The following is a 25,858-nucleotide window of genomic DNA, read 5'->3' as shown; positions in this document are numbered from 1 at the left end:
GCTAGACATAAAATCCAGCCCACAAACAAATTAATGTGTCCCATGCACCAATAAAGATGATTCCCTGTTAATTAACAAATTGCACACAAAAGTCCCTGGCTTGTATTAAGAGACTCTTGAATGGCTGTGAAATCAAGCACTTGGAAGTTCAGAAATTCAGAATTCTCCCTGCAACCTGGATGTAGGGTTTGGAGGTTTTGTTTTGGCTTTTTTGGGGGATATAATTACGCATCATAGTGTAACTTTTAGTGAGATAAACACAGTAATTTTTCATCAGCTTAGTTTTTGCAGGGGAGGACAAACAAAGCTGAAATGCACCTTCCTCCACGTTCAGGGTCTTTGCAAGAGACGAGTCCTTGAGGTGGCGATCTCCAAGTGCCTGTCCGTAATAATGTAGTGCCCTCTGTTGGGAAGCTGTTCCGGGCGCTGTCTCCTGGCTGCGTCCAGGTGAGGTAACGTGAACACAAATACTGTACATTGGTGAAGTCTGTACAGCATCCCACCAGCAGGTTTAAAAATCAACTTACCTTTTCCTCCCTCAGATATTTTTTGTTAGGTTCGGGCAAGCAGTTGTGCTGGATTACTGTTAAGGCTTTCTGTGAGAGTGTTCAAGAAAGATCTACTGGTTTATTATACTTTCAGCTTTTTAAAAATAAAATCTCTGTGATTTTAGCCACAGAAGGAAACGAGAGCCCCTTGTTCAGCTCAAGGCACATGAATCAAGCTGGCTTACATCAGCAGGGAGATGTGTGGGGCTGCAGAATGGCTGCTCACTCTGGGTCAGTGGATGATGGAGATCAGCTTTAGCCCAAAGAAATGGTCCCTAGTCTTTGCCCAGACAGAGAGGGGTTGTCAGGCACAGGAATCAAATCCTACTGCCTGGGGTACCCTCTCCTGTAGCACAACAGTCATTTCTCCCATTCCTGACAGCAGCAGGAGAAACCCCTCTCCTCTGGGCTTTGCCTGATCCCTCTTCTTCCCCTACCATGCAGAAGCAAGGCCAATGTTGGCCCTTTATCTCCCACCCCATCCTGCCATCTCAACATCCAATCCTAACCATACATCAATGAACCCTCACCCTACTCCAAAAATTGCAATGAGATTAATGCTATGGTTCTCCAAAGCACCTGCAGTCTGTTGGCCCAGGATAACATAACTTGGCAGGGTCTACCTGGACAGCACAGCCCTGGTCACAGACACCTTCTGTGAGACCAAACTCTTACTGTAACCCAACTCTCACCTAGCTTCTGATCCTTAATATCAGTGACCTTGTTAGGCCTTGAAAATGCATGTACTCTTCTGGCCCATCATAGCACAAGACCAAAACCCAGCTAGGCCACCCATGGTGGCTTTCCTGAAGACCCTAAACTTAATATGAATCCTATAATGTCCCACAAATTTCATAACAGAAAAGTGAGTACATGTTCCTGAAATCACCTCCCCAGTGTTGGCCCATTTTATACCAGGAGAGGATTCCCCATGCCCCTCAATCCCCTCAGTCATGGAAAATGAAACCTTTCCCATATGATGAGTTGTAAAGATGGATGTGACCTTACACAGAAATACAACCATCCACACAGGGGTGGGAAAGTATTGTTTGTCTGGAGCTATGATGCTATTGTTGGAAGGGCAGTCTGAAGCAGGATTGTTTTGTATGAGCAAAGGCACATTTTTCATGAAGTAAGCTTTTGTCCTAAACACACAAAAAGGGCCTTTTTTGTGATTCACAGTGTGATATTTTTCATTTTCTTTGCATTTAATTAAGAACGGCACAAGAATAATATTGCAAGTAAAACATAAAAGCAGAATGACCCTATAAAAAGAGTGGGTTTTCTACCTTAGAAAAAAACCTTGCTACATTACATTGGAGGCTTAGATTGTAAACTGGCTGAGGTAGGGACCACATCCTTGTCTTGTGCTCGCAGTGCATTTGTCACAGTAAGAGTCTCTTCCGTCTCTTCTGATATTTTCACATCTCCTGGGACAGGTGAGTTGCAGTCCCCAAAGCATCTGAGAGAATAAAGAAACAAAGACCAAAAAGTTGTTTAAAGGTTAGCTTGTCACAACTGTAAGTTAGTGGATATGACATCTAGATGTCTGATTGCTGTCAAGGGACAGAAGGTGAGGGAAATAAACCCTGTAAGGTCTTGCACAGTCTAGGATCTGAAGTGATTAGAGGATACAGCTAACAGTGACTAATGAAGTGCAAATAATGATTCATAATAACTCTAGAATACGTTGTAGTATGCTTTTTCAAAACGAAACAAGGATAACGTTGCCTTCTTTCTGTTTTGGGAAGGTGCTCCAGATGCCCAAGTTAACTACCAACCCAGCACCCAGATAGTTCTCTTAACACCCCAAAGATGCCGTTTGCTTTCCTGCTGACTCCACTCACCCTACTCCTTTTTTTACTTCTTCTCTTTCTCTCTCACCGCTTCAAGATTCCCCGTTCCCTGGACCTCCTCCTCCCTCATTAGTGATTCTCACAAAAACAACATGACCTCCCATGCCCATTATCTTAGTAGGGTACTCACATCCAGCCACTGTTACCCCACTGCTCTGGAGCATTGTCAGGTTGTTCTCTGTAGTGTTTGGGGTTGTGCCTCATGTTCCCTGCAAGACTGCCAACAGTGGCCTGGATATCTTTGCCTTTATCCCATCTCTGGTGCAGAAGTGAATGCCTGCCGTGCAGGACTCACAGTGACCATGCTCCATTCAGGTGTTGATTTCTTGCTGAAGTGGGTTCATTGATGCTGACTAAGGGATGAATCCTGGCTCCAGCTCTTCCCACAAGGAGCATGCAGATCAGGCTTCTCTCCAGTGTGAAGCAGGTGATGCTGAGAGGTCAGAATTCACATCAAAACCCTTTCCACAGTCACAGCACCTAAGGAATTTCTCTCCTATCTGGACTTTCTGTTGGTGAATGTCAAAGTGTGTTCATTTTCATGTGAATTTTTAGATGATGGATCTCCTTATTTTCAGCTGGGGCAACATCATCATCAGCTGGAATAGAGGGGAAGAAAACTTATCAGATATGATTATTCCACCAAACACGACATGAAGAAGAGCATTTATGAGAGTGAAGCCGATTCTTCAGTGCCTTTCACCAACATGTGGCAACTGCATGCCACAGTTATACAAGTGGAGAGAACCAAGATGGGGAAGAGGGTGGTGGGTGAAGAGACTTGCACAAAGCAGCCCATCAGGCCCAAAACAGACCTAAGAACCGGACACATACTTCCTGAGTCCTTGACCAATGTGCTTGCCTCTTTCTAGCCTGGTACATTCATCATAAAACAATGATAAATCTTACTCCCCAGTCTATTTTGCAAAGGCATGATGTCCCCAGTAGATAATATCTGTACATGGCTTCGAAGACTCAAAATACTCTTTCAGTGCTAATGAAATGAGCTACCTCTAATGTGTCTAGGTAGCTTATCCAGTTTGTGGATATGCTATCCCGGGTTCAGAGGGTACCAGAGCTGACTTTTAGAATGCCCATCTTATCCTCATAGGGTTTACGTGTAGGAATACGCCTAGATTGTTTCAGAGTCAGCTTGGGTCTGGAAGCACACAGTGAAGAGCCCAAGCTAATGTGCCCTGATCAAGCCAGAAGTTTTAACAACTGCAGAGGTGCCTGAATGGCTCCCCAGAGAGTCAGATCAGACCCAGCAAGGCTTATAAGCTGTGTCTCAGCATCGTCACTGCTGACCCTCTGCTGGTCCTGAGGGTGAAGCCTTGCAGTACAGCCTGCACCACACTCCCCAAAATTTCCACCTCCCAGAGGACCTTTTATCCTGTGTACCAAACAGACATGGGCTACCTGCATTTTCATGTAGCACTGTGCCTGAGCTCACAAGCTATGTGGATATCAAAGCACTGTTGAGACAAGTGTCTCACCAAATCACCCACATCACTATGACCCAGAGTCACTAAGCTCTACAAAGCCCATTTAGTCATTCCAGTGTCACTGCAGCATATTTTCCATCAGAGGAAATGTTTGGCAGTGTCGGGGTAGTTTACATTTCTCTGCATGGGATGGACTGAAGAACACCACCCGGTATTGTCCAGGGACTGCCACAAAGGTGCCCAGTCAGCACATAGCCCTAACCAGCTGTGCTAGTGGCATTAGCTGGTTGACTGGCCAACCTTATCAGAGTTATTGGTAGTGGGACCATTTGGTGGTAAAAGGTCAGACTGAACTCAGCATATGATTAGATGATTAACATTAGACACCCATGCAGCATCTCAAGAAAACCTCCCTAACTCTGTGTCCTTTAGGTAATGGTGTTAAGATGTCCTGATGGACTTAATATCCCCTGATGGACTGGGAAGTTCTGCATGCTTCAGTATACTCTATATGTTGGGAGTATTCAGCTCTGTGGTGGGTCCCAAAAGAACCATACAATCTGGTTTTTTCATTGCCTGAGGTATCCTATGGCCCCATAACCTCAGATGGTGGAGAGATGACTGTATAATCCTGCTGTGAGATTGGCCCAGCCCGCAAGCATTTCAATAGGAATAAAAGTGCCCCAAAGAACACAGAAGTGGCCATGGCTTCTCTGCAGGACACAACCCTGCAGGTCACTACATGGGAGCAGGAGATAACAGAGGAGAAATGTTGGTCACAGGAAGGAGGTGTGATGAGGTAACTTGTATGACAGAAGTAGTGCTAAAAGATCTTGCCAGCATTTACCTGCTCAAGAACTGCAAGGCAATTTCCTTGAGAGGAAAGATCAAAGTTTGCTATCTAAATGATATTTTGAATTTAAATGCTTGCATTTGCAGTAGTAAAATTAGGATTTGTAAAGCTATAGTAGTTTTTTTATCCAAATGCTAAACTTTTTATTTATCACCCATACATTTAACGACCCAAATGATATGTATGGATTTTTTAAACTTTATTTTTGAAAAGGTTAGATAGACTTTTACTTTCCAAAGGCTGAAAAATAGCATGGCAGTCCATCCTCTACTGAGAGAGCATGGTGACATTTGGTTAACTTCTTACAGCTTCCGGTGAAGTGGGTTTCACAGCCTCCCTAGGTAATCTATTCCAGTGCTGTCTTACTCAAAGAAAGTTTTTGCAACATCTAGCCTTTTTCTTTTTTCCTTTCTTCTTTTCTTGCCTGAAAATTAAGCCAATTAGATCTTATCTTTGTCCTTCCAGCAATGTAATCGCTGCCTCTTTTAATAACAACCTCTCATGCACAGCAACTGCATTATCATGTCCTGCCTTACTTCCAGCCTTCTCCTCTAGACTCAACAAACCCAGTTCCCCCCGCTTCTCCCCAGAGACTGTTTTCCAAACCTCTTATCGCTGCAGATGTGCTCCTGTGCCCATGCTCCCCACCTGGACCAGCCGGGCTGCTTGCTGTTCCCCTGCATAGTTTCAGTGGTGGCTTCTCGCTTCTCTCCAGCCGCAGGCTGCCGCCCCGCAGCCCCCAGCCTGGGCACCCCCTTCCCCAGCCCCGGTGACTTGCCCGTGCGGAGGTTGGCGGGGATGCTTGCCGGGGCCAAGCGAGGGTGCTGCACAGGGGGTGCTGCACAGGGGGCCCTGCCGGTCCAGGTGCTGGCAGCACGGGTGCCAGGCCCCCGGGCCCTGCCGAGTGCAGGAACTGGCATGTGCACTTCACTCCTCTTAGCTCCCAGCCCTGCCAGGAAACCATCATCCTTGCTTTCTGGGGTTTGTCCTGCATTCCCAGGTTCAGGAAAATCACTGACTCTCCTCAGGTGCTCTCAGATCATAGGATCACAGAATGGTTTTGGTTGGAAGGGTCCTTCAAAGATCATCTAGTCCAACCCGCCGTGCCATGGGCAGGGACACCTTCCACTAGACCAGTTTGCTCAAAGCCCCATCCAACCTGGCCTTGAACACTTTCAAAGATGGGACATCCACAACTTCTCCCTGCAACCTCTTCCAGTGTCTCACCATCCTCATCATAAAAAATGTATTCCTTATACCCAGTCTAAACCTACCCTCTTTCAGTTTAAAACTGCTGCCCCTTGTCCTGTCATTACAGGCCCTGGCAAAAAGTCTCTCTCCATCTTTCTTATAAGCCCCCTCTACATATTGAAAGGCCACAATAAGGTCTCCCCACAGCGTTCTCTTCTCTAGGCTGAACAACCCCAATTCTTTCAGCTTTTTTTCATAGGAGAGTTAATTAGTTTCTGATTAATTTCTGGTAACCTGCTTTGGAAATTCTCTTAGGAGGCAGAGGTCTGCATGTTCTATGGGATGCAAGCGTTTCAGGAACTCCTAGAAAGAAAGGGCTACCAAAAACCAGGTGTAAGTCCTCTCCATCATTTTAGGAGCACCAGCTTCCAGGCTCAGTTGGAGTTATCTAGACCCACATTTGGCTCTTGACAGTCCTTGTATCAGCTACTTCAATGGACAGCAGTAGAAATCCTGGTCATGTGCAGTGTTACAGAACCAAATCCTTACAGTCTAAAGACCCCAAATAGTATATAGTTTGCTCATTGTTACCAATATTCCCATTAACACTTTATTACAAAAGTGGCACATTCTGCTGTTGGTTATTTCAGTCTGAAGAAAAGAAGCTTATTAGCACTCCTTCTTCCCAGCTGCCGTTTCCCCCCAAATCATCCTTATGTCCCTCCAACTTTCCCAACAGATTCAGTGCCCCTAAGCCAAATATTTTGACCTGCTGCCTTACACACACTGCCAAAGAACATGGATAAGGGCCGGTCTTTCCCTGCTGATCCTCCCATGGAGGTGCCAGTAAGAGCTCTCTGCTGTACCCAGATGCTGATCTCTGGCTATAGGAGCATGCTTATCTTTAATTCCTCTACATGCATGTTAAATGTGATTGAAATGAGCCAGTTGGTTCCTAAGTGACTAATGGGGGACTGACAGTGCGATAAAAAAGCCTTATTTCCTCAAGAAACTACAGAAAAAAATTCCATGAGCCTGTCAAAAGTATATCATGAAATTGATCCCCAAATCTGAAAATATGTATTTTAATAAAGATCAAAGAGAGCTTTTGAACTGTCTTCTGATTTTGAAACTTCTGTCTCATTCTGAATATATCTAAGTGGAAAGAAAATTTAGAATGAGCAGACTGACCCTGTATTCACAGGGAAGAGGGGGTGGGAAAACACTTTTTAAATCTCCTTTCCCACTCGATCCAAAATCTCTTGGTTCTTGAGGGGAGGGATGGGACAGAAGAGCTCTGCCCACTTGCTGCAGCAGCTCTCATTGAATGCTTTTCTTGAGTAAGCTGGAAAAGGGCAGGCAAGCAGTTGAAGGCACCAGGCAGGGCTTTTGCTCACCTTCCATCAAGGGCCTGGTTCTGCAGGGTGCTTCCTGCAGAAACTGGGGTGTATATGAGGCAGGCAATCTGGGTGAAGACTGGGGCTGGTGTTTGTCTGCTCACATCTCAATAGCTACAATATGAGTGTCTCCATCTGAGTTATGGTGCAGGCTCCCTTCACAGTCACTGGAGAGAAATGGACACTGTTAGGCAGTGATTCATCTGACCTGTTTTAGATGTCTACCTTAAGAGTAGGTGAATCATGCCCTAGAAATGCTTCTTGAATATTTGAATAAGGGGCTATTCTTGTTTTGTTTGATGACTTATTCTCAGTTTGTTATATGCAAGACTTCTTGCTTTTAAGTAACATTTTTTAATTCTTTTCAGTTTTTATACAGAGTTAATCTTTTCTCAAGATAAGGATGTGCTGATAAGACATCTTTCTCTGAAAGCTGGGGTTTCAAAAAATCAGCAGTTTCACTCCTGTGATTTTGTAGTTTGTCTTCTGGAAGGGATGTATGGAATAGAAACGATGAAGTATTAAGACCAAAGAAGACAGAAGCCCAGAAGGGAAAAGATGAGCAAGTCAGAATCAGAAATAACAGATGATGTGGTTTCTGTAAAAAGCTTGTTTGTTCAGTTAGAGGGGAAGGGAATTTGTGTATGCATAGCTGCAGTTTAATTAACTGTAGGAATCACTGTGTATATACAAAAAGGCAGATTAATTTATTGGATAGACTATCCAATATCATATTATTATATTGGATATTATATGATATAGGGATATACTATTACAGATTTTATATGTGTGTGTGTGCACACGCGTGTGTGTACTGTTGTAGACTCCAAATCTATGTGCATAAGGTGGCAAAGGAGCTTGACAGAGAAGGGTCTGTGTACAGAAGGTGGAAAGTGGTGGAATAAATAATTTTTTTGTTACATCCAATGATCCAGCAAGGTCTGCGGGTTTTAAAGTTGCATTTCTAACCCTTCAGTATAGCTAAGAAACACTTGAAGATGGGACCTCGCTTCAGAAATGGTCCCCTAATGTAATGATACCTGTCTGTAAAAGTTAAGGATGATTTTTTTCAGTTGTCTAAATTTTTCCTCTAGACCCCTTCTGCACCAGGGCAGCATGTGCAACAGGAGATCAACAGCTGCTGTATTTTGAAATAAGTATGTAGGGATGCTGTGTTATTGCTTCTGGCCCTCCAAAGGTGTCCAGAGTTTGGTGTTGCTTTCTCTGCCTTCTTGCTTTTTCTTGCTTATTGCTTATTCAATCAGCATAGGATCATGCAAGGAGCAATGTGGGAAGCCGTTTAACTCAGTGGGAGATAGACCTGAGCTCTAATTCATGTTCCTATGTAAACATGGTTGTCTCCCAGACATAGGCTAGGTTTAGAGGTTCTTCATCATTAACATTTTATTCTCTCTATTGTACTTACTTTCCCTCCCATGGAGCCCTTGTCAAGAGCTACTAATGAGCTGCATTATTCTTTTTTACATGTGTTTGTATGAAAGCTGTATTTTAAAGTATATGTCATATAAAGGTGGTTGTATAAAATGTGTTTATAAACTTTACTTATGAAAAGGGTTATAGACTGCGGTATAAAAGACATTTCGTTGGGCAGAAGACAGAACTTCATTTACAATGGATAAATGCATTGTTGTTACTCGAACTAAGCAGCATGCAAGCTATTCATGGAATGGCATTCATCTTTAATAAATATTTTACATAACACATGCAAGTTATTCATGGAATTGCATTCATTTTTAATAAATGTTTTATGTAATGCTGACCACTTGGGACTCTCAGGAATTAAAGATTTGGTAACAGCGTGGTCTCTCATCTTCTTTTCCTCGTTTTTGATCGTAGTGCTATAAAAGTGGTTGTAAGGGTTTTTTTCAGTTCCAGACCCCGTGAACATTTCCAGTGTATTGGTAGACTGCTGTATAGTACATGCAAGCCTATTAATAGATGTTTGCTTTTCTTTGTGACCTTTCATAGATTCCTCAGGACTCGTTTTCACCCCCACAAAAGTCAAAGGCTTGTAAATTGAAAATTTGTGGTGTGTTTGTGATGAATTATATTTTTGGGGTATGGGATGCTATTTTGAAACATAATATAATTGGGGGTGCTTTCCTTGTTGCAGTTACTGATGGCAAATCATCCTGGTCCCTTTGCTAGTTCAAACGTTAATCGTTGGGAAAAGTGAGTGTCAGAAGCCTGGTTATGAAGCCGTGGGGCTGTTTATCAGCTGCACTGACACTTAGCCTTTGCTGGAGGTAGGTGTGAAGCATAGCAAGCTTTGGCCAGGAGGAGCAGAAGATGTTTCGCATACTGAGTCATGGTATTAAATGTGCTTTTTACAATTATTTACAGTGAAATACATTGTAAGAATGAATCAGGTCATTGGTATTTAATCTGAACTAGAGCTGTGAAACTTCAAATGACTATGCAGGAGATAGGTTGCTGTGATGACGTGTATCATCCAGGGCTACGTAGCTCTTCTAGGCAAAACATGTCCTTGTGGTTATGCCTTTTCTTGTATTTCTTCTTGCTTATGTGGAAAACCTGTATGTGTAATAATCTGAAAAATGTAAAGAATTGAAAAAGAAATTGTAAAAACAATTGAAATTGAAAAATTGAAAATTTGTAAAAACAATTTCTGAAATAGCAAAATTTATTTATAAATAAATGTTTCAATGTAAATATACATATTTGATTATAATACATATTACTATAAATATAAATGTATAAATATGTAATTAGAAAACAATGTAATAGCCCATTCTCAAATGTTGTATCTCTGTAAGAGGAAGGAGTATTCTGAATTGAGTTTTCTGGTGGCTGATTTTACAGTAGTAAATAAATGTGCAATATTTTTGGTTTATACTGCAGGGCAGGGGCAGGAACACTTTCTTCTATTTTTAATTTTGTGTCTTAATGATATGGATAATTCACAGTGGGTTCTCAGTTGATGGTACCTAATGCAGTCAAGTCATGAAATATGCATATTATGGTGGGATGAGACTTTTGCAGTATGAAATGGATCATCAGTATTTAAACTCTGACCTCTAGGTTTGATAAAAATCTTTTTAGATCAGGTGTTACCCACAATGATAATAATATGTAACATACGAAGCTGAGCTTTCACTTCTACTATCAACTTTACAATAACAATGTTTTTAAAATATTTGTTCTTAAGGATTTCTTGCTTTCAGAAAAAGTCTACATGCTGTTTGTTTGCAAAGGAAAATGTGAGATTTACAGCTGAAATGGACATTTATGTGCAAGGGCATTTTTTTCCCTGTTTTATTTGTTTATTATTTGGTTCAGGTAGCATTGCTTTATCTAAATCTTATATATGATTTATTAGTGAATGTTAACTACTCAATAATCCTAGTAGAGGAAATATTGGCAGAGGAATTTAGACTCAGTTCTTCGGGTCAGAATATAGTATTATAAAGAGTTCACATTGGGTCCCTTTTAAATGAAATTACTTCTTATCCTATAGAGCTTCCTAGCCAGTTTTCTTCTCCTTCTATTTAACTTTTTGGGGTTGTTTTGGTTTTCTTACCCCTTGCTGCTTGTCAACCCTGAATGCAATTCTGAGATCAAAGAAGCCAGTATTTGCACGGCTTTTTGATTTCCTGTGACAAACTCTAAATATATAAGCGGTGGCTTTGTCCACAGTTTCAGAGATTGGACTTTGCTGCTGCAGTCATGATCATAATAAAGGAAGGAAACCAGACCCAAATGCGCCATGCAAACTAAGATGGTTTATGGATGGACTCGATGATATTAAAGGTCTTTTCCAACTTAAATGATTCTGTGATTCTATGACTGGTTGGGGTTTTTTTTTGTTTTGTTTTGGGCTTTTTTTTTGGGGGGGAGATGTTCCCCTTGGTTTTAAAATACCAAATATTCCCCACTCCAGTTCTGCCTTTTCCCTTACCTGTTGAAATTGGTGTGGTAATCTAAACCTGGCAGAATGTTAAATTTCCTCTGCCAGATGATGTTCCAGCTTTTGACCTGTGCAATACTGGAAAAGGCCACACGAGGGATATTGCAGCAAGGTCGTTGAGACGCTTCATCAGAAAGCTGTGTCGTACTGATAGCTGACAGTGGGTCTGAAAGAGTCCAGGCAACAGCCCATATGCAACTCTAGCTAATCCATTAGACTTTAATTTTGTTATATGAGGGCTTAATTAGATCCTCTGTAATAACTGCAGAACACTCATGAAAAGCTAGAGAATGATCCCGTGTAGTCATCAGAAGCCACAAAATACCTGTGTGAGTCAAAAAACCCTACCCAAGGAAGGGAAAACTCTTCATCTACAAGTAATTTCTGAACGACTTCACATGAATGTGTGAAATCACTCGTCTGACCTTGGCGATCTCCAAGAAAACTCATGGGCCTCTGCAGTTTCTCTTAGACTAAGAAAATAGGTGCTTCAGCTGATGGGAGGGTCTCTGCTAGAAGATGTTGGAAAAGATGGTGAGCAGAATGCTGTGCACACACTGACACAGCAAGGAACAAGGCTAGCTGCCACGTATTTCTGGTGCCAGCCATTTTTTTGTTTTGTTTTGTTGGAAGAACAGATACAGCCTTTGGCTAGTACAGTATGTTTTAGGTCTGACTCCTAATCATGATTCTGTTTAAATTGACTTTATTTCAAAATTTTTCAAATTTTCAAATTTTATTTCAATTTGCTCGGATAAATCAAGAGTTAAAACTAAACAGGGTTTTATTAGACTCAGTGCATTACCAGGGAAAACATGCAGGATTCAGACAGCCTGCTTTCTCCTGCAGGTAAACTTGAACCATTGGGATCTTCTTCTGTGGCTTTAACAGCACCTGAACGGTTCTGGCCCTCCATGGAGCTGAATTAATGTACTCCATTTCTTTCCTCTGGCCTGAATGTAATTCTGGGCTGGTTTACCTTTATCAGTCAGTCAACCTGGTTTCTTGGGGACAATTTTTCCCCCCTTTCTTTTCAGTATGTGTGACAGGGGCTGTGGCTCCATGTTACAAATTCTTCTGCGGTTTAAGAGGTTCCCTTTTCCAGTTTCAACCCTTTCCTCACATCCCCCTGCCACGTACCACAGCTGAATGCCGTCTTCATTACAGGCACTCAATGTCCGGTGTAACTGCCCTGTTGTAAATAGTTCCCTGTTGAACAATGTGGGGGAAAGAATGGATGCTAATGTGCTGTTGCTCAGAGGTAGGAAGGATTGGTTGCGATCAGGTAAGGACACAAAGCTTGCTGCCAGAGCGATTGTGCCATAGAGTTCCACCTTCAGAAACACCAACATATGAAACAAAAAGATGCCTCGTGTTTTCCCTTTTAACCCCATTTTATGCCTGCTAAATCCATATCAAATCACCTAAACAACAGGCAATCACCTTGGATACCTTTCGCATTGGTGCCTGCAATCAGACCAGCCCCCAAACAATTGCCATGCCAGTTTTCTGCTTCATCTTTGCTCTGGTTTCCCCCATCTATCCGTGACCAATCTTTTAGCATGGCATTTCCCTTCTGGTTCTGGCCAACCAAGCCTCAAAGCAGCCAGTCCCCAGGCAAACAGTAGCATTCCTGCACTCCCAGCTACTCCTGTACTTGCCGCAAGACCACTCTCCCAAGAGACAGGCTGCATATCTAAAGAGATAACATGCCAGTATTCCTTATAATTTTCTCATTATCTTCCTCAAAAACTTTTTTCTTGACAGCAGATGAAATCATGGATTTTTGCGTATCCTTTTTTTCTGCAGTCTTAAAGTAAATGCTGCAGGAGGTCAGGTGTTTCGCTGAACCATCATTGCCGTGGCATTTCTTCTTTGGCTGACAACGCTACATATTATTTTGAGAGGAATCTAGGCTGAAGTCACTACTGTTGCATGCAATGGTCATAAAACACTGGAACAGGTTGCCCAGAGAGGTGGTAGATGCCCCATCCCTGGAAACGTTCAAGGTCAGGCTGGACGGGGCTCTGAGCAACCTGATCTAGTTGAAGATGTCCCTGCTCGTTGCAGGGGGGTTGAACTAGATGACCTTTAAAGGTCCCTTCCAACCCAAACTATTGTATGATTCTATAAATCCTTTCTGTACTTGTGCCTTTGGGTGGAGCAAAGTCTTCATCTAACAATATCCCCATCATTCCTTGCCCACAGCAGCAATGGCTCAGGCACCCTATAGGAGGAGCATGTCATATACCCCAGTAAGCAATTTTAACTGACTAAGCAGATTTTTTGTTTCTGAATAAATCTCTAGATTGTTAATTATACTTCCCATCTTTAAATTATGCTTCAGAATTACTAACTGTCTTTTGGAAGTGGTCAGTATTTAGTATGTGTCTCAGGCATGTTATTTGGCCACTATATAATGTGTCAGCAGGAGCTGACTAACTGGAATTTAAGCTTTTTTTTTTTTTTTTTGTGGATTTTGATGTAGTATCATTAAATAGTACAAAATTAGCATCTTTGTCTACAGAGTCCAGCTCTGGACACATGCTTAGATTCAGGCAGCTCTTTACATTTCCCTCAACATTTTGCAGTGGAACATCTTCCCTCCTTTTTTCTTTCAGTCTCTGCCTCTAAGACCACAGAGGTCTTTGTCATCTTCACGAGCTTTCTAGGAAAGCCATGAATTGAAAGACATGGTCTGTCGCATATGCTCCATCTGACATGTTTTCACTTGAGTCACTCCTTCACCCGAGCTGCGTGCGATGCAATACTGTACTCCAAACCAAGAGACAAATGCTTTAATCCGGACCGCATGGTGAACTGTCTCAAATGGAAGCTAACAATCATGTTTAGAAACCAGGCAAAGTATTGCTAAAGGAAGAAGGAAAGTCATTTCAGTTTCTGCTTTGGGCTGAGGACTTACCTTTGTTTGGCTCTTAGTATGGTTGATTTTTAATTAAACTTATAGATAGGTCATATTATTGAAAAAAACAGTATTAAATTGTGCTTCTTGTATTTGTAAGAAATTTATCCTAAACCATGTTTTTCCCTGAAAAATTACCAGCACAGCAATCCCTCCCATTGGCCTCTTTCCTCTTTCTCTTTCTCTTTTCCATGCCCCTGGGATCTCCCGTCCTGCCGCAGCTCTGGCTGCTCTCCTCCGCTGTCTCCTCAGCCAAGCCTGTGCAAGAGGAGGAACTTGCTCCTCCCACTTCAGATGGTCTTCCTTGCCAGGGAAACACAGATTCTGCCATCTCTGTCTGCTGTCTGCTCTGCGGCTGGGACAGGAGGCGGCAGGGGACAGATGTCCGGACACCAGACCTTTCTTTCCCTAATTAAATGAGTCCCCACTTCTGGGTGCTGGAGGATGTACCAGTTCTCTGGTCTTAACCCGCTACTCTGAACACAAAGAGAAGATGCTTTCCCCACAGAAGGCAAGATAACTCCAGGGTAACGGTGCCCATAAACACAGGAGGAAATCAGCCCTGACTCCCCATCCCTTCCCTTGTGCTGTCTGTCAGAGCACACCACTGGGGAAGGACAAAAGGAAGAAGAAGAGACCATCCCAGCAGCAACAGGTTCAGGGAAGAAGACAACAGAACCCAAAGTCTATCCATCTTACATCAAACCACTTGTGCCAAGAAAACAAACTTTCGGATCAGGGCAACAGCACATGAGAAAAAGCCAAGCTGCCACAACTCGCTAAGGACTTTTCTTTGTTTACCCAATCTGCAAGTGTGTACTAGTGTCGTGGTTTGACCCTGGCTGGATGCCAAGTGCCCACGAAAGCTGCTCTGTCACTCCCCTTCTCAACTGGACAGGGGAGAGAAAATACAACGAAAAAGCTCATGGGTCGAGATAAGGACAGGGAGATCACTCAGCAATTACAGTCATGGGCAAAACAGACCTGACTTGGGGAAAATCGGTTTAATTTATTGCCAATCAAAACTGAGTAGGGTAATGAGAAATAAAACCAAATCTTAAAACACCTTCCCCTCACCCCTCCCTTCTTCCCGGACTCAACCTCAGTCCTGATTTTCTCCTCCCCCTGAGCAGTGCAGGGGGATGGGGAATGTGGGTTGCAGTCAGTTCATCATGCGTTGACTCTGCTACTCCTTCCTCCTCAGGGGAGGACTCCTCACACTCCTACCCTGCTCCAGCATGGGCCCCTCCCATGGCAGACAGCCCTCCATGAACTTCTCCAACATGAGTCCTTCCCATGGGCTACAGTTCTTCATGAACGGCTCCAGCGTGGGTCCCTTCCATGGGGTGCAGTCCTTCAGGAGCAGACTGCTCCAGCGTGGGTCCCCTGTGGGGTCACAAGTCCTGCCAGCAAACCTGCTCCAGCCTGGGCTCCTCTCTCTCCATGGGTCCCCAGGTCCTGCCAGGAGCCTGCTCCAGCCTGGGCTTCCCACAGGGTCACAACCTCCTTCAGGCACATCCACCTGCTCCGGCATGGGGTCCTCCATGGGCTGCAGGGGCACAGCCTGCCTCACCAGGGTCTTCACCACGGGCTGCAGGGGAATCTCTGCTCCGGCACCTGGAGCACCTCCTCCCCCTCCTTCTTCACTGACCTTGGTGTCTCAGGGATGTTCCTCTCACATATTCTCACTCCTCACTCCAGCTGCAGTTTGTGTCCTGTTGTTTTCGGGGTTTTTTTTTTTTCCCTTTCTTAAATATTTTATCACAGAGGCACTACCACCATTGCTGACTGGCTCAGCCTTGGCCAGTGGTGGGTCCATCTTGAAGCTGGCTGACATTGGCTTTATTGGACACATGGGAAGCTTCTAGCAGCTTCTCACAGAAGCCACCCCTGTAGCCCCCCGGCTACCAAAACCTTGCCACGCAAACCCAATACAACTAGATGGAGGAAGGGAGCAGGAAGAGACATTGAAGCAGTTGGGGTTACCCTGAGCTTCAGGATATGAACATGAACACACCACTGTTTTGCAGAACAGAGAAGGTGCCATTTGTTTTTTTGTGCCGCAATACTTAGAGCACTTCAAAGCAAGCCACGTGTTGCTTTAAAATGCCAGCAGATCATCTCTAGAGCATTTCCTAAACACATTTTGCACACTTCTTGATAACTGCTCATGGCTGGTGTCCAGACAAACTACTAAGACGGCAAACTTTGATCTCTGCAGGACTCAACATTTAAGTGCACAGGCTGACAAAACTACCAGCAGGTAAGCAAGATATAAGGAACCCTCGCTGCTATACACACCAGCAGACTTGTTTAGGCTCCCTTCATTCAGCTTCCCTTGATTCACTGAGAAAGGTGCAGCTAAACCAGGCACAATGCCATTTTGTTTCTGTGGCCCAGACTTGTGAAGTTCCCTAGGCCTTGTTTGTTGCATAAGGAGTAAGACAGGTGGCTGTAGAGAAGTTTAAATAATTGCCGCTGGGCATTTAAAGCAATCATTGATGACTGAGGTTTCCCATTTGGTACCAGTGATGATTAAACTCATCTAAGCCTCTCCTCCCCTCCCCTCAAACATTTTCTGCCTGTCATACTGACACAGCTGTTAGTGTGTCTGTACAGCGGATTGGATCAGGAACTGATCCGGCTAAAAATAGCTGAGGGTAGAGTGGGGAACTATTACTCTTCAGGCACTGAAACTTTCCAATCTGACTCATGATGCAGTTGCACACACAACTGCACTGGCACAGTGAGCAGAGCATGGGAGTAAATGACCACGAGGACACACAGAGGAGGAGATGAGGGACACTCATTTTGCTTTTGAAAGAAATGCAGGTGGAACCACAGCTTCAGTGGACTGAGCAAGGTAGTACGCACCTGGCAGCTCCACTCCTCAAAGGTACTTAGCAAGAGATGAGCACCGATTCCAACTGTATAATGCACATTTGGAAAATAAAAGATTCCTAAGCTGGTCCTCCTCCAGAAATATTTCTTGTATGCAAAAAAAGGTACAGTTCTGTTTAAGGCCTTTGTTCTGCTTTCTTTTAACTTGTTGTTCCCCCAGGGCTGTTGTTTCATGACGTGGATTGCATGGTGGCAATACCAATTTAAGGAACCGCTGAGTTCTTTGGATGTTCATTACCACCCGCCCCAGACTGCAATTTTCCCTCACTTGTGCCAAGCCTGCTGTTTGTGGAGCTGAGTGCTGGATCAGGGAAGCAATCCAGGTTAAAAATAACCCAGCGGGTGGCTGGGGATGGCAAGAGCTTCAGCCTTCCAATGTAGTCTGCTGGCACAAGTCAGCGAGAGCTGTTCACAACTGCAGGAAGTCGTGAAAGCCCAGCCTTGGACACACCTATTTGCTACAAGAAATACGAAATTTTCAGCCAGTTGAAGAAGCCTTGTGAATGAGGATGCAGAGATCCTTTGCTCATGTTCATAAGCGACGAGAGCAAACCTCCATGTGCACAGATGCCAGCACAAAACATCTTCACACAAGCTTTACTTCGGTAGTCCTTCACATGACAGTTTTGCAACAAAAGCTAATGGCAGTGTCTGCTATCAGCTGATGTATGTTGTTTATTCTGTGGATTAGGGAGAAAGTTACCATGATTTTTAAGTGCTGGAAGGGTACTGCAGATATGGGTGCTATGCTAGCACCAAGCAAGAGAATAGAAGAGTATTCTTCACAGACAGGAATCCCATAGCTTCATGTTACGGAGAGAGGTACCAATTTGCAGATGTATTCCAGAAGAACACCTCTTCTTCTCAGCTGTCGAAAAAACAATACCCACTCTGTGATGCACCAGCACTAACCTACACAATCACAGCAGCAGTGACATGATTTTCACCTACTCATAGGCTTGGAGGGGAGCATCTGTAATTATTCATTCTCTCCTGTGTATCTGGGTTTCTTCTGGCTTCTCTCTTCAGTTCATGGTTCATGCCTCCTGGGTTGAGTATTTTTAAATACCCGCCATTTCCTTTTTCTCCCCCTCCTACTTGTGACTTGGTACTTCACTGCTTCCTTCCCCAGCAGTGCTGCTGCTGGGAGCTGGCTGGTTTGTGTGCTGATGGCAATGAAGGTGAAGCATCTAGAGCTTTAAAGCCTGAGGAATTTCAGGATCTTCTCAGGTTACATTTCTTGAGAAAGGAATTCACTCTTTCTTCACATGCATTAGCGGCTCACTGAGGTGGAAGGTGCAGTTGAAAACCACACTTACATTAACACTAGCAGCTACATCACACATTAGCCAAATGAAAGCAAGTGCCTGAGGCTTAAGGCAGGACGTGGCTGCCCTAAGGCAAACTCTGAATGTGCTCACACCAACCTCTGTGCTCAGAATAGGCCTGACACGTAACATCACTGTCAACCATGCTAGGTAACTCCTTAGATTTCAAGGGTTCAGAAGAAGTCCCATCATATTTTGCCATCTTCTTTCCACTTTCTAAGAATGTGAGGACTCATGTTCAGTGACTTCAGTTCTTTTCTCTCTAGACACAAGGAAAAATGTTGTTTCATCCCCCTGCCCTCTGCATTCCCATTGCTGCCTCCCTTCTTGTGATAATTGTTAAAAGATCTTATCTTTTTTTTTCCAATAAAGCAGCTTGTGGTTCCTGTTTGACCCTAGGTTCACATAAAGGTTTGATCGTATGTCCAATAAATTGGGAAGATGTCTGCAATCTCTCTAACACACACTGTATATCAACTCTGTTTTTCCTGTTTTGTTGGTATTTGCACCTGCCTGAAGGTAGAGAGAGAAATCAAAGGTCAGCTGTTAAAGAAATAAGGCAAGAAAAGAAAGCAGTTGACCAGCAAAGAGGCATCTTCTTAAGCACAACAGCCAGGTGCAGAGCTGTGAGAAGCAACTTCTCAGTCCCTATCCTAGAAAAGATCTGCTAAGGCTGGGAAAAGGTAGATCAAATGACATAGACTGGTCAAAGGCTCTGCCTTCTGTAAAGACAGATGCATGTTGTATGTGCTTTGGGGTGATTTGCGGCAAGCAAGGAGAGACTGCCCTTTTGTGAGGGAAAACATCGACAGAATAGGGACCGACACAGAGAAACCTCCTCTGTGGTTCTGTGCTTAAAGATGGGAAAGTGCAAATACCTGAACCATAGCTAGGTAGAGTTCAACAGTATTTTGGTCATGGTCAGCTTGAGGTAGAGACATAGCAGGCAATAGCCCAAAGCAACATATGACCAGCAGCAGGAGAATTGCAAGAGCTCTGGAAAGCAAAAAAAAAAAGTCGTCCAGTTATGAGGGAGCAATTACTTGCGGGGTCTGGAGAATGGTGACCCTTCTCCCATGCAGCTGTTACCACCTCCAAATCACCTCGTCTTCCCAGCAGCTTCAGGAAAACCAATTCCCTAGTCTTTCTTCCTAGCTGTGCATCCCATTTCAATCTCTTCTGCTTACTCTTTCTCTCACATGGTCTTGATAATGCCATGCCGCTACCCTTACCCTTACCCATGCCCAGGGCAGGGAGATCAGCTTGTGCAGGCCAGTTGTGCTTGCAGTATTGCCACAGAAACCTTTCCAAGGAAGTTTTGTCAGCTGTATTTCCAAGCACAGGAACCTTACTTGGTCTGGCCCCCCGAGGCTTGTTGCGAGTTCTGCGAGTAGCTTTGCTTTTTTGGATGAAGATTACTTTGGTCAATTCCTTGAGGCTGTGCAGCCAAGGTTTACTGTGGTGTGGTAGAGTTATTTTTGAACTGCCTGTCCATATGGCTATTCAGACAAGCCTCTTCTAAGCAACACTGACCTTTACATCCAATGGAGCTGTGCTTTGCACAGAGAGTGCCAAAGGGAAGAGAACAAAGGAGTTTGCACATCTTTGTACTCTCTGCATCTGTGAGGATGTCTGGACCTGGGATGGCCTGCTTTAATTGATGGGTGCTTTCGCTTACCCTCTTAGGGTCACTGTGCTCTGACCATGCTGTCCCACCCAACCCAGCATGTCCCCCAGGCACAGAGTCAGCTCTCTGCAGCTACAGATACCTGCATAGCAAGCCTCAGGAACAAAGAGGAAAATTTTGCTTCCCCTAAAAATTCTGGCTCCTATGCTCTCTGGTTCCTAGGCTTTCTCCTAGGCATCTGTTCACATGAGTGTCCCAAACAGGCCAGGCCTGTGAGAAGAAAACCAGCCAGCTGTCAAAGTCCATCAGGACTGCAAAAGCAGTGTTATCAGGTGGATTCATGCATTTTCTACTAAGAAACCCAGCAAGCACTTGAATGAGAAAAGGGAAGGGACAGTTGAGAGGTGGATCAACCTACTTGTGAGATATATCAGGTTTGGCATGGAAAACCTGAAGGCCCTTCCAAGCATGGGACACAAGGCCATAAGCAGCAAGGCAGATGCCTCTTTTGGCCTCTGCACCATCTCCTCAAATATCCTGTATTTTCCTTTTTTTCCAGAGATGGAGGCTCCTGCTGTTGTGTCTCTGGCTATTCAGACCAGTGTTGCTGGGGCAAAGGGGAAACGGGGCCAGAAAGAAGAGTTTGCTGTGCATGCAAGGGCAGTTTTGTTTGTTTGATATATCTCAAAAATTGCTTTAGAGATTACACACTAAATACTTTTAAAAATTTATTAAACACATAAAACACACCTCTTGGCCAAGATCAAAATAAATTTGTTTTCCCAGTCATAAACAATGAAGTAAAGAGGAATGTAAAAGAAGTTGTATTTCAGTCATCACTATTACATACACTTTGTCAGCAGGGGAATGGAAAACTGGATCCCATACAACCCAGGTGACAGAACTGGGGAGGTAGTCTCCTCAGAGCAGCTGCAGCTCTGCTAGAACCAGGTTCATCTACCAGCAGGATGGTGTGTCACTGCAGAATAAGGTTCTGCCACTTTCTCTTGTAAATGAACGGTGAGCACTGTGTGCCATCCTCTGGCTTTTCAGATTCATGCAGAAATGTTAGACGAAAGTGAAGAGCAGTTCTAAGAATAACCCTCACCTCCAGATTCTTACTTGCATTGCACAGCAGCTGTGCTAAGTAATAGTCATCCTTCTGAAGGATGACCCATGTATTTCCAAACCTGGTCCTGCCAGGGGCCAAGAAACTGATGCTCAGAAGGTCATTCTAGGGAGAAAGAGGGAAAGAGGGAAAGAGGGAAAGAGGGAAAGAGGGAAAGAGGGAAAGAGGGAAAGAGGGAAAGAGGGAAAGAAAGATGGGATAACAAAGAACACTAGGGTGAAAAAATTTATTTCAGAGACGTCATTCATCCATTTGTCTATCTTAGGTATTTCTAAAGTGCCATAGTCTCACTGTAGTATCTAAGCACCGTTAGCACAACAGGAATTTACAGTATTCTACAGAGCTCCCTCAGCTGGCAGGAGGATCTGGGCACCAGCTGGTGACCACGGGTCTGGGATGGAGTGTGCTCGAATGGTCTGCTGGAACGATAGTAGCTAATTACCTTTTGCTTTTTCCAGTAGTCTCCCACTATAATCCTGAGGGAGGAGACAGCTGGTAGAGAAGCCAGTGAGCTAGCTGCTGTGAAAGTAAACCTTCTGGTTCTTGACTTTTTCCACATGCCCATACCTCTGCCTTCTGAATTTGGCTCATGAGTTTGTGCTGCCCACAAGTGATAAAATCCCTGGAAGAAGAGGAACATAACCCTGTAACTTCTGCAACAGCAAAGGAAGTGCGGTGCCCACATTCTCCTCTCCAGCTAGATGATCACAAACAGTAAAGGGCAGACAGGCTAGGGGAAGTGAATTATTTCAGCCAAGTGACGCTGAACAGGGAAAACTAACAGCGGCTGTGGAAAGGAACTCCAGAAATGTGCTTACACTGGTGAGTAATCCAATCCTAGCCACTAAGACTGGCAATGTGCTGTGAACCGTAAGGCCACTACGATTTGGCATACAGTTTTAAATAAGTTCATAAAGATCTTAAAAATAAATGCACATTGAACCTTTGAATTTATAGGGCACTGTTAAGTATACACTTAACACACAAGCACTTCACAAAGCATGTAGAAAGGAAAAGAAATGCTCTGAGGACTGCTGCAAAGGCATATTCAGGGGCAGCTGGCTTCTCAAACCAGAATCTCGATGTGAGAAGGTTTCCCTTTGAGTTGAGCTCAGCTGTGTGCAGACCTGGGTTCCATTTCACTGATCTGCTACAGCAACTCTGTTCAGATTGCCAAAAGAAAAGTTGCATTCACAAGATGCCTTTCGCTGGCAAACAGGACTTCTCAGCCAAACAGTTCTAGTGCTGTAGATTTCCTTTAGGAAACTTGAACTGGAATGCGTCAGACCCACACAAATTATCAGTTCTACAGCTGGACCGCAGCATAACCTTTGAATTCAGTTAAAAATGAGCCTACCAACCGAGAGCTGTAGTATCCCTTCTGAAAGTCTGCTAGCAAATGAAAATCTTGATGCTTCTGGAATCAACTAGATGACCATTAGTCCCATTTCCAAACCACTTGCCAGAAGTGGAATAGAAATCAAGAAGTCATTGGTTTGAAGCTGTTCATAAAAATAAAAAAAAAAAAAACAAAAACCAAAAACCAACCAAACAAACACAAAGCTAAAAGCAAAAATGTGCATTTGCAAATGAAGGCTTTGGTTCCTGTGTAAACAAAGCCCACCCCATTTCTGAAAGCTCCTTCTACTTCCCTGAGCAGCTGCACATAAAGGTGCCTTGTTCCTCTAGGAGCTGCAAACAATTTCATGCTCCCCCTACAGCTCCTTTTTATTAAACTATATGAACACAACATTTTATCAGCAGCTGAGTGTCAAGAATTGGCTTGGGGCTTGCAGAAAGGATCCCTGCAATCCCTTGGAGAGTAGCAAGTTCTGTAGAGCAAGCCATTCACAAGCATCCCTGGCCAGCAGCTGCTCAAATCCATGGATCTTCTTAGCATCTTTATTTCCTTCATCTCTTCTCCACCACAGCTCCAGTCCTTTCACTGGCTTCAGTCTGCATTCCTTTTTCCAGTGATCTACTGCAGCCACAGAGCCAGTTGGAGGATTAGTAAGGTACATTGCAAAACCAGAAATCTTTTCTAAGCTCCAGCAGTGCCTGATAAGAACACCAGTCAGGTTTTGTCACTAAAATGACCAGCAGCAAAAGTAAAAAATATAAACAATGCAAAGTGTTGCAACTGCAATTCCTTGTAGTTAAAACCATGAGGGGAGTACATCCTACAACTGCCACTGATATGTACCCGTGTAAAACGAGGGGGAGAGCACTACGCTGAGAAGTCATTCCTTGCAACCATAAGGGCCACACATTATATAGATATATAAATAAACCAACTCAATTCCAGATCTTATACACACACACACAATGTAATCAGTGTAAAACTGAATGTCCTGATGTGAAAATTCAGATGTTTTGGTACAAACCCTATTTCTCCCAGCTTCTTATTGATAAATGCTAGTATATACAGTATGTTTAGCATTTTGAGAAGTACTGATATGGTATAGTACCACACAGCTGGCCATTTTGACCACTGCCATGGTGTGTGCACGCATGATTGCTCACATGTGAGTGTGAAGACACACGGTATAAAAGCTAGTTCATACATATGTGAATACATATATAGAGACGTTATTTATGCACACGCACGCACACATTGGTCAAAGTGGGACTTGAGAAATACTGGTATGGAATCAGGTCAGTCCTAGGACACTGTTGTTCTGTCCCATTTTGCAACACAGCTTACACCAGCCCACTTGAACCAGATCTGTAAATCTGAATTCTGCAGAGAGGCGGCTGCCAGTACAAACTCACAGGTGACCTCCATACACTTGTCAAGTTGCATACCACTGTCTTAGCAGCAGCAAGTGTAACTCTGATTTTTTTTTTTTTAAGCCTCCAGGTATGATAGTTTTCTACATCAGTTACCCACCAGTTCTGAGATTCCAGAACGGGCCATGCCCCTATCCTGGCAGCTCCCTTGCTCCTACCATCCAAGCAGCATTTGCAGAAAACTTTTGCAGGCATGCCTTCCTTCTCTGGTTCAGGGTATGCCTACATGTTCCTTCTACAAGCAGAGGTGGTCTTTGCCTGTGCTTCAAGTTGGCCTGCACACTGTCTAGCATAATTCAGAGTCTCCCACTTCACTTACTTAGCTTTGACCTTCCTGACTGCTGTATGAGACACACAGCTGGCTTAGACCACAAGCATGGTGAGCTTCCATAGACCTGTGCAATATTATATAGGTCACAACATTTCAGCTGTGAGTGGAACAAAGCCCCTTAAGGACCCCATCTCCCAGCTTAATTCCCTTGACACAACCACACATGCGTACGCTGCATGACCAAGCAGCTTCTCATCATGAGACCTGACGTTGTGCGTTCTCTCCTCAGGCTCTCAGGCAGACACCTCTCACGGGGAGGCGGAAGAAAACATCTGCACCTTGGCCATGTGGCAGATGGCATCTGATTCTAGTACCGGGGAAAGAGGATGACAGGGCCTTGGGATGCAGAACTACCCGCCACAACCACTGCTCACTTTCTGTCCATGCCGGAGGTGTGTTGGGAGGAGGAAGTGACTGAAAAGGGCAACATGGGACAAAGACATTGCTCTGGTGAGCTGCCAATAATCCAGCGGCCCTGGTGTAGTCACACCCTTGTCCACCCCCTTGTCCCTTAGGCACATTTTGGACAGGCCTGGACCAGGAGCTGCATCCTAGATCACCCCCGGACCACATCTAGTGACGCTGCCTACCACACGTGTACCCGCTGGTGTGAGACTAAGTAGGAGTTGCGACTGAAGCTCTTCCCACAGTGGGAGCACTTGAAAGGTTTCTCCCCAGTATGGGTACGACGGTGACGGATGAGGGTAGAGTTGTCACTGAAGCAGGTCCCACACTCGGCACACTTGTAGGGCTTCTCCCCAGTGTGGGTGCGACGGTGCTGGACAAGGTGTGAGCGCTGGCTGAAACTCTTTCCACAGTCAGGGCACAAGTATGGCTTCTCGCCTGTGTGGACACGCCGGTGGATGACCAGCTTAGAGCTCTCACTGAAGCACTTGTTGCAGTCAGCACACTTGTAGGGTTTCTCGCCTGTGTGGAGCCGCTGGTGGGCAATGAGGTTGGAGCTGTCGCTGAAGCGCTTCCCACACTGGGGGCACTTGTAGGGTTTCTCGCCCGTGTGAAAGTTGGCGTGGCGGAGCAGGCCTGAGTTCTGGTAGAAGTTCCTCCCACACTTGGCACAGACATAAGGCCTCTCGCCAGTGTGGTTGCGCTGGTGCTGCACCAGGTGGGTGCTCTGGCTGAAGCTCTTCCCGCAGTCCTTGCATTGGTACGGCCGCTCACCCGTGTGGACGCGCTGGTGCTGGATGAGGTGGGAGCGTCGGCTGAAGCTCTTGCCGCAGTCAGCACACACGTACGGCTTCTCCCCGGTGTGGATCCTTTGGTGGCGGATCAGGTCGGAGCTGCGGTTGAAGCTCTGCCCGCACTCGATGCAAATGTAGGGCTTCTCTCCCATGAACGCTCGCTGGTGCACCACTGTCTCCTTCCGCTTCCGAAAGCCGCAGCGAGAAGTCTTCTCCAGCCCCGTCTCTGGGGAGAGAAGGTCTGGCCTCGGATGAGACACTTCCTGGTCGCAGCCCAGAGGAGAAGCTTCCCTCATGAAAAAGTCCGAAACGGCCCCACGCGGTTCAGCTGCCTCCGGCCCATCTCGCTGGAGTTCCCCCTCATTTTCAGTCATGCTCCCATCACCTGTTG

At 44.7% G+C, this 25,858-nt stretch overlaps 1 protein-coding gene across 1 annotated transcript; it reads right to left on the bottom strand.

The window, feature by feature from the left end:
* Positions 1–2,744: 2,744 nt before the first annotated feature.
* Positions 2,745–25,619, bottom strand: LOC104034825 (uncharacterized). Its single transcript, XM_009487932.2, has 2 exons — positions 24,870–25,619; positions 2,745–2,837 (listed from the first exon to the last, which is right to left on the bottom strand). The coding sequence occupies exons 1-2, from the start codon at positions 25,617–25,619 to the stop codon at positions 2,745–2,747; spliced, it is 843 nt and encodes a 280-aa protein (XP_009486207.2).
* Between the last annotated feature and the right edge of the window lie 239 nt (positions 25,620–25,858).

This window comes from Pelecanus crispus, chromosome 1 (genome assembly GCF_030463565.1).
Source record: "Pelecanus crispus isolate bPelCri1 chromosome 1, bPelCri1.pri, whole genome shotgun sequence".
Lineage (NCBI taxonomy): Eukaryota > Metazoa > Chordata > Aves > Pelecaniformes > Pelecanidae > Pelecanus > Pelecanus crispus.
This window is presented reverse-complemented; position numbering and strand designations above follow the sequence as displayed.